At 50.1% G+C, this 15527-nt stretch overlaps 1 protein-coding gene across 4 annotated transcripts in view; it reads left to right on the top strand.

Annotated features, from left to right (window-relative positions):
- The window catches only part of ARFIP2 (ARF interacting protein 2), a 62475-nt gene extending 49297 nt beyond the window's left edge, over positions 1–13178 (top strand). For all 4 annotated transcript variants that reach the window (XM_077298990.1, XM_077298988.1, XM_077298991.1 and 1 more), the window contains 4 exons: positions 140–361; positions 3559–3716; positions 4114–4288; positions 10249–13178. In XM_077298990.1, coding sequence (XP_077155105.1) covers positions 140–361; positions 3559–3716; positions 4114–4288; positions 10249–10404 — 711 coding nt within the window. In that variant the 3' untranslated portion in view covers positions 10405–13178. The remainder of the gene's footprint in view (positions 1–139; positions 362–3558; positions 3717–4113; positions 4289–10248) is intronic.
- Positions 13179–15527: the final 2349 nt, after the last annotated feature.

Below are 15527 nucleotides of genomic sequence, written 5' to 3'. Positions count from 1 at the left end.
GCCTTGCCTTCCAACCTCTGCCCGTCCTGCTGTCCTCTGTTTGCTTTCTCCGCCGGTCTTCCATGATACTGGGTAGTTAATGTACACTGCCCTGTCACACTAGACCACCTGAAATCTTTTATTGTTGTCTTCTTTGCAGTGCACAAAACAGTTAATCTCAGAGCGGTTTGGCCGGGGGTCTCGTACAGTGGACTTGGAGCTGGAGACCCAAATTGAGCTTCTTAGAGATACTAAGCGGAAGTATGAAGGCGTCCTGCAGCTGGCCCGAGCGCTGACCGCACATTTCTACAGCCTGGTGCAGACACAGAGGGCCCTGGGGGACGCCTTCTCCGACCTGAGCCAGAAGTCTCCAGAGTTACAGGTTAGTAACCCTCCTGAGCACTAATCATGTCCTGTCACCACTGACCAGTGAAGATCTGCTTTAGACATTTATGAACCATCCTATCACCTCCACACATTGCCGCTTCATACGCAAGCACCTCAGAGCCATATCCATATCCTTCCAATATCTCACCATATCCAGTAATATACTCTGCACAACAACTGCTCCACCACCATGCCCTGTTCACATCCCCTCCAGATCCATTCCACAGTACGTGACCCATCTCCTCCACCACCTGGGACATCTCCTCCACCACCTGGGATATCTCCTCCACCACCTGGGGCCTCTCCTCCACCACCTGGGGCATCTCCTCCACCACCTGGGGCATCTCCTCCACCACCTGGGGCATCTCCTCCACCACCTGGGGCATCTCCACCACCTGGGACATCTCCTCCACCACCTGGGCTTCTCCACCACCTGGGATATCTCCTCCACCACCTGGGACATCTCCTCCACCACCACCTGGGACATCTCCTCCACCACCACCTGGGACATCTTCTCCACCACCACCTGGGATATCTCCTCCACCACCTGGGATATCTCCTCCACCACCTGGGATATCTCCTCCACAACCTGGGATATCTCCTCCACCACCTGAGACATCTCCACCACCTGGGATATCTCCACCACCTGGGATATCTCCACCACCTGGGGCTTCTCCTCCACCACCTGGGACATCATCTCCACCACCTGGGATATCTCCTCCACCACCTGGGGCATCTCCACCACCTGGGACTTCTCCTCCACCACCTGGGACATCTCCACCACCTGGGGCTTCTCCACCACCTGGGATATCTCCTCCACCACCTGGGACATCATCTCCACCACCTGGGATATCTCCTCCACCACCTGGGATATCTCCTCCACCACCTGGGGCTTCTCCTCCACCACCTGGGATATCTCCTCCACCACCTGGGGCATCTCCACCACCTGGGGCTTCTCCTCCACCACCTGGGGCTTCTCCTCCACCACCTGGGGCTTCTCCTCCACCACCTGGGACATCATCTCCACCACCTGGGATATCTCCTCCACCACCTGGGGCTTCTTCACCACCTGGGGCTTCTCCACCACCTGGGATATCTCCTCCACCACCAGGGACATCTCCACCACCTGGGGCTTCTTCTCCACCACCTGGGATATCTCCACCACCTGGGACTTCTCCTCCACCACCTGGGATATCTCCACCACCTGGGGCTTCTCCACCACCTGGGATATCTCCTCCACCACCTGGGACATCATCTCCACCACCTGGGATATCTCCTCCACCACCTGGGATATCTCCACCACCTGGGGCTTCTCCACCACCTGGGATATCTCCTCCACCACCTGGGACATCATCTCCACCACCTGGGATATCTCCTCCACCACCTGGGATATCTCCTCCACCACCTGGGATATCTCCTCCACCACCTGGGGCATCTCCACCACCTGGGGCTTCTCCACCACCTGGGATATCTCCTCCACCACCTGGGACATCATCTCCACCACCTGGGATATCTCCTCCACCACCTGGGATATCTCCTCCACCACCTGGGATATCTCCTCCACCACCTGGGGCTTCTCCTCCACCACCTGGGGCTTCTCCTCCACCACCTGGGATATCTCCTCCACCACCTGGGGCTTCTCCTCCACCACCTGGGGCTTCTCCTCCACCACCTGGGACATCATCTCCACCACCTGGGATATCTCCTCCACCACCTGGGGCTTCTTCTCCACCACCTGGGGCTTCTCCACCACCTGGGATATCTCCTCCACCACCAGGGACATCTCCACCACCTGGGGCTTCTTCTCCACCACCTGGGATATCTCCACCACCACCTGGGATATCTCCACCACCTGGGGCTTCTCCACCACCTGGGATATCTCCTCCACCACCTGGGATATCTCCTCCACAACCTGGGATATCTCCTCCACCACCTGGGATATCTCCTCCACAACCTGGGATATCTCCACCACCTGGGCCATCTCCTCCACCACCTGGGATATCTCCTCCACCACCTGAGACATCTCCACCACCTGGGATATCTCCACCACCTGGGGCTTCTCCTCCACCACCTGGGATATCTCCTCCACCACCTGGGACATCATCTCCACCACCTGGGATATCTCCTCCACCACCTGGGATATCTCCTCCACCACCTGGGATATCTCCACCACCTGGGGCTTCTCCACCACCTGGGATATCTCCTCCACCACCTGGGACATCATCTCCACCACCTGGGATATCTCCTCCACCACCTGGGATATCTCCTCCACCACCTGGGGCTTCTCCTCCACCACCTGGGATATCTCCTCCACCACCTGGGGCATCTCCACCACCTGGGGCTTCTCCTCCACCACCTGGGGCTTCTCCTCCACCACCTGGGGCTTCTCCTCCACCACCTGGGACATCATCTCCACCACCTGGGATATCTCCTCCACCACCTGGGGCTTCTTCTCCACCACCTGGGGCTTCTCCACCACCTGGGATATCTCCTCCACCACCAGGGACATCTCCACCACCTGGGGCTTCTTCTCCACCACCTGGGACTTCTCCTCCACCACCTGGGGCTTCTCCACCACCTGGGATATCTCCTCCACCACCTGGGACATCATCTCCACCACCTGGGATATCTCCTCCACCACCTGGGATATCTCCTCCACCACCTGGGATATCTCCTCCACCACCTGGGGCTTCTCCTCCACCACCTGGGATATCTCCTCCACCACCTGGGGCTTCTCCTCCACCACCTGGGGCTTCTCCTCCACCACCTGGGGCTTCTCCTCCACCACCTGGGACATCATCTCCACCACCTGGGATATCTCCTCCACCACCTGGGGCTTCTCCTCCACCACCTGGGGCTTCTCCTCCACCACCTGGGACATCATCTCCACCACCTGGGGCTTCTTCTCCACCACCTGGGGCTTCTCCACCACCTGGGATATCTCCTCCACCACCAGGGACATCTCCACCACCTGGGGCATCTCCTCCACCACCTGGGGCATCTCCTCCACCACCTGGGGCATCTCCTCCACCACTTCGGATATCTCCTCCACCACCTGAGACATCACCACTACCACCTGAGACATCTCCTCCACCACCTGAGACATCTCCTCCACCACCATGCCCGCACACATTCTCTCGCCGCTGTCTTCAGCCAGTAGTGATATTCACACTGTGACTCTTTGCATCTCAGGAGGAGTTTGGATACAATGCTGAGACCCAGAAGCTGCTGTGTAAGAACGGCGAGACCCTGCTGGGCGCTGTAAATTTTTTTGTGTCCAGTATCAACACCTTGATTAATAAAACCATGGAGGACACGTTAATGACAGTGAAGCAGTACGAGACGGCAAGGTAATCATAGACGCTATGTAGTCATCAGTGCGCGGAGGACTAGTTGTGTTCTCCTGCAGTTCCTTCATTGTAGCCACGTATAACTGTGATAACATAGTGGGAACACGGCCGTGGCACGGAAACACGGATTGTGCTGTGTGACCGCCATGTTTACCAGTGGTACATAGTGCCATAGTCTTATATCACCGCCTGTTAGTCACTGCTTATTCCAATTACTTACAAGCCAAACACAAGCTTAGATATCCCTGCAATTAACCCAATATTATCGATAGCTGCCAGCACCTGGGGCCACATATCAGGGACCCGTACTCGTGCCTTTAGTTGGAATTCACCGTTGTAGATATGTAGACTTTCTCCCGTGAATCCAGACATCTCTGAGTGTCGTGTTGCCTTGCAGGTTGGAGTTTGATGCGTACCGGGCTGACTTGGAGGAGCTGAGTCTGGGACCTCGTGATGCAGCCACTCTGTGTCGCATTGAGGTCGCTCAGCAAAACTTCCATGCACATCGCCACAAATACGAGAAACTGCGAGGAGATGTGACCATCAAACTGCGCTTCTTACAGGAAAACAAGGTACGACCATGGCATTTTATGTGATAATGAGCTGGTAAACACGAGTGAAGTCATCGCCAATCTTCTGTGTCTTCTCCTGTTCTCCAGGACTTTTCAAAGATTCTGGCTAGTGGTTCTTCCATTTCCTCTGCTAACTCTTTCAGTACCCTAGGACGTAAGGCATCTGGACCAGGAGATGTAAATTAATGTAAATTAGCTAAGTGTTCCTCACCATCTCTCTTTTTATGGGTAGAGTGGATTATTTTATTCCTTCGATGGCACCGTGAAGATCAGTTGATGTTACATTTGCTTTCTTAGAGAACACGGATGCAAAATAGAAATGTAAAAGTTCGGCTTCTCAACATCATTTCTGACCACTTCACCCTTTTCATCTTGTAAAAGTCCTATAACATCTTTGACTTTGCTTTTGGCATACCCCTCAAATGCATTTTTTACTGCTTTTGGTCGCTCTTGCAAGCCTCATTACTGGCTTTAGCCTTTCTAACACTTACCCTGCAGACAGAATTATATTCTTCTTTAGATATGTCCATCTCTTTCCAGTTTATATACATTTATTTTTTCCTTTTTAACAAGTGATAAGTTCTGTGTTCATCCCCCCTGTTCTCTTTAAATGCTTCCAACTCTTCCTTCTTTTCGGGGCTGTTACCATTTGTGTGGTTAGAATTTAATTTAGCAAAATCTCCCATCATTCTCGGACATTTCTGTTCTGTAGAACATCCGGCAATGGACCTTTCCTAACCTCTTTTTGAGTCCATTAAAATCTGCCTTTCTGAAATCCAACTTTAACGTTTTGAGTCCTCGCTGGTCTTCCTCCTCTTGTAATCCAAAATTTGAAGATAGCATGCCTCCTAAATTCCCAGCCACCCTTATTTCCTCAACCATTTTCTCCTTGTTGGTAGGAATTATTTCCAAGATTGCAGATCCTCTTGTTCTCGCTTCTACCTTTTTTGTCAGCAAGAGAAGAAAATAATTTTTTGGACCCATTACTTTTGATTTAGAGAGATTCCCAACAAATATCTGGATAGTTAAAATCTACCATGATCACTACATTGTACTTTTTTGAGGACAGAGACATCTGGTGTAAAAAGAGTTTATCCATATCTTCAGTCTAATCAGGTGGTCTATTACATCTACAACAGTGTCCTTTCTGTTCTTCTCTCCTTGTATTCTTACCCAAGCAATTTCTACAGAGCTACCAGTCTCTGAAGCTTGGATCTCTGTAGAGATAAACATTTTTCTAACATGCAATTCAACCCCTCCTCCCCTTTTGTTAATCCTGTTTCTAATTAATAATTTGTAGCCTTCAAGGTTTGTATTCCAAGTATGTATATCATCCCACAAGTTTCAGTGATGCCTTTGACATCATATCTCTCTTCCTCTCTTCCTTGTTTGTTTCCCATGCTCTCTGCATTTGTATAGACACATTTTAGTTTGTAGTCGGTTTCTATTGCTCCTCTGTTTTTGTTCTTTATTTCGACTTCTGATAGGTTCCCTAAAAGAATTCATTAGCTGCATATTTTTTCCTGGCCGTATATTTACCATCTCCTATTGCTCTAGTTTAAAGCTCTCCTGATGAGTGTAGCAAGGCATCTACGAAATATGACATTACCACGGACATAGCTTTCTCGATTGATGTTACTACGGTGATGGCTTACTCTACTGATGTTATTAGTATCATGTCTTACTAAACTGACATTACCTGGCCATGGCTTAGTCAACTGACCTTCCCAGGGTCATCTGCTGGCATTGCTGGGGTCAGGGCTTACTCTATTGACGTTACCATGGCAATAGCCTACGCGACTAATGTTACTGCAGTGATGGCTTACTCTACTGAAGGTACCTGGCCATGGCTTACTCTACTGATGTAAGCACGGTCATGTCTTACTCTACTGAAGGTACCTGGCCATGGCTTACTCTACTGATGTTAGCACGGTCATGTCTTACTCTTCTGAAGGTACCTGGCCATGGCTTACTCTACTGATATTAGCACGGTCATGTCTTACTCTACTGAAGGTACCTGGCCATGGCTTACTCTACTGATGTTACCGGGTCATTGCTTACTCTACTGACATTGCCTGGAACCTGGCTTACTAAACTGATGTTAGCACGGTCAGGGCTTACCTTATTGACATTGCTGGGATCTGGGCTTACTCTACTGACTTTTACCGGTTAAGGGCTTAACCTACTGACTTTACCATGGTCATAGCTTACTCTACTGATTTTACCGGGTCATGCTTTCTCTAACATTACCACGGCTATAACTTTCTCGATTGACGTTACCGCTGTCATAGCTTACTCTACTGAAGTTACCTTGCCATGGCATACTCTACTGAATTTACCAGATCAGGGCTTACTGGACTACCACGTTAATGGTTTACTCTACTGAAGTTACCTGGTTTTGGCTTCTCCTACTGATGTTACCGGGTCATGGCTTACTCTACTGACATTGCTGAGATTATGGCTTACTCTACTGACATTACCGGGATCATGGCTTGCTCTACTGATGTTGCCACAGTCATAGCTTACTCTACTGATGTTAAAGGGAACCTGTCACCTAATTTTGGGCCTATAAACTGTGGCCATCAGGGGCTTATCGACAGCATTCTGTAATGCTGTCGATAAGCCCCCGATGTAACATGAAAGATAACAAAAACAAGTTAGATTATACTCACCCAGGGGCGGTCCCGGTGCCGTCCGGTCCGATGGGCATCGCAGGTCCGGCGCCTCCCATCTTCATATGATGTCTTCCTCTTCTTTACTTCCTGTTGCGTCCTGTTCAGGGCAGAGCAAAGTATTGCAGTGCGCAGGCGCTGGGAAAGGTCAGAGGGGCCCGGCGCCTGCGCACTGAAGTACTTTACGCTGCCCTCAACAGGGCAGATAAAGTACGGCTGCGCAGGGGCCGCAACAGGTCGCAAAGAAGAGGATGACATCGTATGAAGATGGGAGGAGCCGGACCTGCGATGCCCATCAGACCGGACCGCACAAGGACCGTCCCTGGGTGAGTATAATCTAACTTGTTTTTCTTATCTTTCGTAGTCCTTGATAGCTAGAGATAGGTACACAGGAGAGCAATGTAGTTTGAAGGATAAGCAGGTAACGTAGTCAGGATATAGCCAGGGGTCGGTACACGGAGCAGCAGTGTAGTTGGGAGGATAAGCAGGAATCGTAGTCAGGATATAGCCAGGGGTCGGTACACGGAGCAGCAGTGTAGTTGGGAGGATAAGCAGGAATCGTAGTCAGGATATAGCCAGAGGTCGGTACACAGAGCAGCAGTATATTTGGGAGGATAAGCAGGAATCGTAGTCAGGATATAGCCATAGGTTGGTACAAGGAGCAGCAGTGTAGTTGGGAGGATAAGCTGGAATCGTAGTCAGGATATAGCCAGAGGTCGGTACACAGAGCAGCAGTATATTTGGGAGGATAAGCAGGAATCGTAGTCAGGATATAGCCAGAGGTCGGTACACAGAGCAGCAGTATATTTGGGAGGATAAGCAGGAATCGTAGTCAGGATATAGCCAGAGGTCGGTACACAGAGCAGCAGTATATTTGGGAGGATAAGCTGGAATCGTAGTCAGGATATGGCCAGGGATTGGTAGAAGGAGCAGCAGTATAGTTGGGAGGATAAGCAGGTAAGGCTGCTTTCACACTAGCGTCAGCCCGACGTGCCGACGTGCGTTGTGAAAGAAATGCCCGACGTGGGCAGCGGAAGCAGTCTTACGACGCTTCGGCTGCCCCATTGTAAGGTCCGGGGAGGAGGGGGCGGAGTTTCGGCCGCGCATGCGCGGTCGAAAATGGCAGACTCGACGCACAAAAAAAGTTTATGGTCCGCGAAAACACGCATGACGGTTGCGACGTGTGGCCATACGTCGCAATGCATCGCTAATGTTAGTCTATGGGGAAAAAACGCATCCTGCAGACAACTTTGCAGGATGCGTTTTTTCTCCTAAACGACGCATTGCGACGTACAGCCAACAACGCTAGTGTGAAAGTAGCCTAATGTAGTCAGGTTAAGGCCAGGGGTCGGTACAAAGAGCAGCAGTAGAATTTTGAGGATATGCAGCAGGTAAATAGAAGCTTGACTAGAGGCTGGCAGCTCAGTAATCTCGCAAGGAAGGGAGTGCAATGCCAGGTTTAAGTAGGGTGTTCAGTCAGTGTGGAGCCAATCAGAAACTCAGGGTTGAGACCATCAGAAACAACATAGGTACAAGTATTTGGGTTAGCACGGAACTGTCCAGCGAGCTGAATAGCTCAGAGGGAAGAGCTTCCGCCAGGTGTACAAGAGCTGCTGGGTTCGAATCCTGACACTTACTCCACTGACTTTACTGCTGGCAGGGCTTACTCTACTGATGTTGCAATGATACCGTGACTCTTCCTACAACTCCATGGTCACTACTCACGTCTGACTTTTCCTCAATCATCGCTTCCACTACTTGGTTTTTGTAGTGATTGCACTTTAAGCTTTCCTTCTATTTAATTCCCACTAACCTTCCATGTCTCCCCTATCTCCTCTTCGATTGTAGCTTGCCAGCAGAAACCTCCCTCCTCTTGGTATCTGGTCATGTGTTTACTCTGTAATGTCTTTACTTTTCGGAAGGTGCTTGTACAGACATTAAAGTGCTGCCGAGTATGTTGGTGCTTGTACAGACCATAAAGTGCTGCCGAGTATGTTGGTGCTTGTACAGACAAAGTGCTGCCGAGTATGTTGGTGCTTGTACAGACAATAAAGTGCTGCTGAGTATGTTGGTGCTTGTGCAGACATAGTGCTGCCGAGTATATTGGTGCTTGTACAGACCATAAAGTGTTGCCGAGTATGTTGGTGCTTGTACAGACATAGTGCTGTCGAGTATGTTGGTCTTTGTACAGACAATAAAGTGCTGCCGAATATGTTGGTGCTTGTACAGACAATAAAGTGCTGCCGAGTATGTTGGTGCTTGTACAGACAATAAAGTGCTGCTGAGTATGTTAGTGCTTGTACAGACATAGTGCTGCCGAGTATGTTGGTGCTTGTACAGACCATAAAGTTCTGCCGAGTATGTTGGTGCTTGTACAGACAATAAAGTGCTGCCGAGTATGTTGGTGCTTGTACAGACATAGTGCTGCCAAGTATGTTGGTGCTTGTACAGACCATAAAGTGTTGCCGAGTATGTTGGTGCTTGTACAGACATAGTGCTGTCGAGTATGTTGGTCTTTGTACAGACAATAAAGTGCTGCCGAGTATGTTGGTGCTTGTACAGACAATAAAGTGCTGCCGAGTATGTTGGTGCTTGTACAGACAATAAAGTGCTGCCGAGTATGTTGGTGCTTGTACAGACAATAAAGTGCTGCCGAGTATGTTGGTGCTTGTATAGACAATAAAGTGCTGCCGAGTATGTTGGTGCTTGTACAGACAAAGTGGTGCCGAGTATGTTGGTGCTTGTACAGACAAAGTGCTACTGAGAATGTTGGTGCCTATACAGACAATTAAGTGCTGCCGAGTATGTTGGTGCTTGTACAGACAATAAAGAGCTGCCAAGTATGTTGGTGCTTGTACAGACAATAAAGTGCTGCAGAATATGTTGGTGCTTGTACAGACAATAAAGTGCTGCCGAATATGTTGGTGCTTGTGCAGACAAAGTGCTGCCGAGTATGTTGGTGCTTGTACAGACAAAGTGCTGCCGAGTATGTTGGTGCTTGTACAGACAATAAAGTGCTGCAGAATATGTTGGTGCTTGTACAGACAAAGTGCTGCCGAGTATGTTGGTGCTTGTACAGACAATAAAGTGCTGCAGAATATGTTGGTGCTTGTACAGACAAAGTGCTGCCGAGTATGTTGGTGCTTGTACAGACAATAAGGTGCTGCCGAATATTTTGGTGCCATAGAAATAAAAATGATTGCACATTATTATCATTTAATGCTGCTTTGCCATGATCTCCATGCATGGACATGAGTGTTGTGTCTCATGTGTCGTCCTCTCTTCCAGGTGAAGGTCATGCACAAGCAGCTGCTTCTCTTCCATAACGCCATCTCCTCATATTTTGCTGGGAATCAGCAGCAGCTGGAGGCTTCACTGCAACAATTCAACATCAAGCTGAGCAGCGCGGCCAGCGACAAACCTTCCTGGCTGGAGGAGCAGTGACCGCACCCCTCCATTCTGTATGTGTTTGTGTTTGCGTGTGTACCGTATTTGTAAGTGTCGTGTGCATGAAGGTTTGTGTGTGTAACATTACCGTGTGCCGCTGCGAGCGTCCTTTGCTAGAATCTATCATTCTGTGTGACTACAGATCAGTGTGTGTGACGGCATGTCCGATACTCTGTGTCATGCAGGTTGTGGGCAGTCACCACATCATAAAAGCCAGTATAAAGCCCACATACCTGGCCTAGCACTGGTTATCCTGCTTCTTCTGACCCAACCAGGTGCACATGTCACACCACTCCACCGTCCTCCGCTTCCTTCCACTCTCCTCTCTTCTGAAAACATCCACTCAACAGTCTTCAGGTTTCCTCCACTTTCCTCTTCTGTTGACAAACACTCCACTGTATTTCAGGTCCCCTCCGTCCTCCTCTCTTCTGTAGACATCCAGTCCACTGTTTTTCAGGTCCCCTCCGTTCTCCTCTTTTCTTTAGACAGCCACTCCACTTTTCTTCAGGTCCCCTCTGCTCTTCTCTCCTCTGTAGGCATGTACTCCATTGTCCTTCAGGTCCCCACTGCTCTTCTCAATTGTGTGGACATCCACTCAACAGTTCTTCAGGTCCCCTCCAATCTCTCTCCTCTCTTCTGTTGACATCCAGTCCCCACTGATCTTCAGGTCCTCTCTGCTATCCTTTCTTCCGTAGACATCCACTGTTCTTCAGGTCCCCTTCATTCTCCTCTCTCCCATAGACATACAGTCCACTGTTTTTCATGTCCCCTCCTCTCCTTTGAAGACATCCACTCTCCAGCTTTTCAGGTCTCCTCAGCTCTCCTCTGCAAACATCCACTACAATGTTCTTCAGGTTCCCTCCACTCTCCTCTCTGTGAATATTCCACTGTTCATCATGTCCCCTCAGCTTTCCTCTCCTCTGCACACATCAGCTCCACTGTTTTTCAGATCCCCTCCACTCTCCTATCTTTTCTTCTGTAGACATCAACTCTAGTGTTCATCAGGTCCGCTCTCCTTTCTCCTGTAGACATCCCCTCTGCTGTCTTCTCTTCTGTAAGCAGCCACTCCACTGTTCTTCAGGTCCCTTCAGCTATTCCCTCTTCTGTAGACCTCCACTCTACTGTTCTTCAGTTTCCCTCTGCTCTCCTCTTCTCTCTAGACATCCACTCCACTGTTCTTTAGGTCCCTTCATCTATTCCTTCTTCTGTAGACCTCCACTCCACTGTTCTTCAGGTCTCCTCCACTCCCCTCTTCTCTGTAGACCTCCACTCCACTGTTCTTCAGTTTCCCTCTGCTCTCCTCTTCTTCTGTAGGCCTCCACTCCACTGTTCTTCGGGACCCCTCCGCTCTCCCCTTCTTCTGTAGACCTCCACTCCACTGTTCTTCAGTTCCCCTCTGCTCTCCCCTTCTTCTGTAGGACTCCACTCCACTGTTCTTCGGGACCCCTCCGCTCTCCCCTTCTTCTGTAGAACTCCACTCCACTGTTCTTCGGGACCCCTCCGCTCTCCTCTTCTTCTGTAGAACTCCACTCCACTGTTCTTCGGGACCCCTCTGCTCTCCTCTTCTTCTGTAGGCCTCCACCCCACTGTTCTTCAGTTCCCCTAGACTCTACACTCCATGGTCCTGATTCATGAAGCAGTTTGCTGATCTATAACTGCTTGAAGTGTAACATTTTTGTGCAGTGTTAAATTGTGCTAGTTTTGGTGTTTTCCGCCAGCCTCCGCTGTCTGACTGGATAGAGCTGGTTTGGGCCACGACCAACTGTGCTTGACAATGTGTAATTATAATTTACACCTCAGAGGTAGTGTAAAGTATGACGGTAAAGTGCTCTAACCTCGACTGATGTAGATTTCTGGTGGAAGCATGGCAGTCTAAAGATGCACCAAATTCAGTAGGAGGTGCCCAGCTGTTAATGAAAGGAGCGCTGGAGATAGATGCCCCAGATTTGTAAAGCCTGGCGTACATAACGTCTTCTCATGTTTCCTACTCCTCTGTCAGCTGTGTCCAGAATCGTTTGCTCTACCACCATTCTCTTACTGGTCTCAGTGGTGGAGGCACTGGTGCTTGTGTGTGGATTCTTCTGGTATAATGGGTTCGTTTACATGGGGCTGGCACTTTTCTGCAGTCGTTCTAGCATTACTTCTACCAGTCCATGGTGATTTCCTTTCATCATTTCTTGTAGCAGGAGCGCCTGTCATAAAGCCAGGGGGGTCCTGTAGATTTGGGGAGGATGGTTGACATAGAGGGGCTTTAGTAACAGGGGTATATTTTAGATTTAGTTCACACACACAATGACTGAGGCTAGTAAGTGACATGAGTGCGGCACCCTCTGTGAGGGGCGGTGTGGACCCCGGAGGTTCTCCTCATGTGGGAATGCTTTGTACAACACTACTTGTGTGCAGCGAGTGTCCAGTGAGTGGACGGATGAGTCTTCTCCTTGTACATTTCAGTGTGTCTGACCGTGAACTCCAGTTGTGTGCATGTGTGTGGTCGAGTGTGCGAGCACTGCGGCATTATTACACGGCGCAGTGTGTACTCTTAGGGTCCACCGCTAACCAGATTCCACCCCTGTGTAACTAACATTGGGCCATGTGCTTGTTCCCTGCCCCGTAGTACAATAACTATTTATGAAGAGATTGTTCCTTGGGAATGGTTTGTGGGTGCGATGCCCCTTCTGGGGTCTCGCAGGCCGGGGAGATCATCTCAACTCAATGAGGAGCATCTGTTACTAGAACATTTCTGTAAATCTGAATAAATCTACTGAAGAGTCTGTGGTGTCTGTGATTGAGGCTCACTGTGTCACTGATCCATGTCCGCCAAGATGGGCAGAGCGTGTCCTGGTCACAAATCGCACCTCGCTGATCCAGATCTTCGTCAGCCATGGAAATGGATAGAAGTAAAGAAGAGCCCACAAAACTCCAGCGCTTCCCGGTCACACCTGGCATGTCATCGAGCAGATCCAGCCTCTGCATTATTACTGTGTTATCATTTCATTCCCTGTCTCCATGTTTTGGAACATCTCTGAATTTAACTTGTGCAGGGGATGGTTGCATGTAGGTCTCCAGGCACGGAGCAGGTGCCATCTTACAGTGGAAGTGCCTGTTGCCTACAGGAATGACAAGCCATGAGGTGTCTGTTGAGGCGCCAGGGTCACTAGATTGGCTGTACGTTTCTGCAGGATCCATCGTGTCCTCAGTACGGCCGTGCCACTGCTCCTTCCTGTGCAGGCTGTCTCTACTCCTACTCTGGTGCCTCCTGTCATTTCTCCCATGGCTTTGTTTTGTTTTTCCCGTAGAACCCTGTCGTTTATCCTGAGCCGACTGTGGATTTTTCTTCTACTCTTCCTTTTGCTGCTGCTCTATTTGCTTTTCTTTCTTCCACTACTTCTCTTTCTGTAGCGGCCTTCATGCTCCTCTTCCTCCTGTTCTACCTGTTGCTACTGTTCTTGCTCCTTCCTTTTGGTTCTGTTATGCTTTTCGCTTGCTTCTCCTCCTGTTGCTACTGTTATACTTTATCCTCATGTTTCTACTCCTCATACAGCTTATGTTCCTGGTTCACCTCCTGTTGCTACCTTTGTTCCACTCGCTGCATCTTCTGCGGCTGCTGATTACACTCCTTGCTGCTGCTCCTGTTGTTACCTTTTATGCTGCTTACTTTCCTGTTCCTCCTCCTGTTACTCTGCCACCTTCTACTTTTTTTTTTGCTGCTGCTCTTTATGTTGCTACTGCTATATATGCTTGTCCTTTATAATACCCAGGGGTCACACAGATGTCACCAGTTTGTCACAGATGTCACCGGAGAGATCACCCAGATCCCACCACTGTCACCAGTGTGTCACAGATGACACTGGAGAGATCACCCAGATCCCACCACTGGCACCAGTGTGTCACAGATGACACCGGAGAGATCACCCAGATCCCACCACTGTCACCAGTTTGTCACAGATGACACCGGAGAGATCACCCAGATCCCACCACTGTCACCAGTGTGTCACAGATGACACCGGAGAGATCACCCAGATCCCACCACTGTCACCAGTGTGTCACAGATGACACCGGAGAGATCACCCAGATCCCACCACTGTCACCAGTGTGTCACAGATGACACCGGAGAGATCACCCAGATCCCACCACTGTCACCAGTGTGTCACAGATGACACTGGAGAGATCACCTAGATCCCAACACTGTCACCAGTGTGTCACAGATGACACTGGAGAGATCACCCAGATCCCACCACTGTCACCAGTGTGTCACAGATGACACTGGAGAGATCACCCAGATCCCACCACTGTCACCAGTGTGTCACAGATGACACTGGAGAGATCACCCAGATCCCACCACTGTCACCAGTGTGTCACAGATGACACTGGAGAGATCACCCAGATCCCACCACTGTCACCAGTGTGTCACAGATGACACTGGAGAGATCACCCAGATCCCACCACTGTCACCAGTGTGTCACAGACGACACTGGAGAGATCACCCAGATCCCACCACTGTCACCAGTGTGTCACAGATGACACCGGAGAGATCACCCAGATCCCACCACTGTCACCAGTGTGTCACAGATGACACTGGAGAGATCACCCAGATCCCACCACTGTCACCAGTGTGTCACAGATGACACTGGAGAGATCACCCAGATCCCACCACTGTCACCAGTGTGTCACAGATGACACTGGAGAGATCACCCAGATCCCACCACTGTCACCAGTGTGTCACAGATGACACTGGAGAGATCACCCAGATCCCACCACTGTCACCAGTTTGTCACAGATGACACTGGAGAGATCACCCAGATCCCACCACTGTCACCAGTGTGTCACAGATGACACTGGAGAGATCACCCAGATCCCACCACTGTCACCAGTGTGTCACAGATGACATTGGAGAGATCACCCAGATCCCACCACTGTCACCAGTGTGTCACAGATGACACCGGAGAGATCACCCAGATCCCACCACTGTCACCAGTGTGTCACAGATGACACTGGAGAGATCACCTAGATCCCACCACTGTCACCAGTGTGTCACAGATGACACTGGAGAGATCACCCAGATCCCACCACTGTCACCAGTGTGTCACAGATGACATTGGAGAGATCACCCAGATCCCACC

The sequence above is a fragment of the Ranitomeya variabilis genome, chromosome 3, assembly GCF_051348905.1.
Source record: "Ranitomeya variabilis isolate aRanVar5 chromosome 3, aRanVar5.hap1, whole genome shotgun sequence".
Taxonomy (NCBI): Eukaryota; Metazoa; Chordata; class Amphibia; order Anura; family Dendrobatidae; genus Ranitomeya; species Ranitomeya variabilis.
The sequence above is the reverse complement of the archived record's forward strand: the minus strand, read 5'-3'. Positions and strand labels throughout refer to the sequence as shown.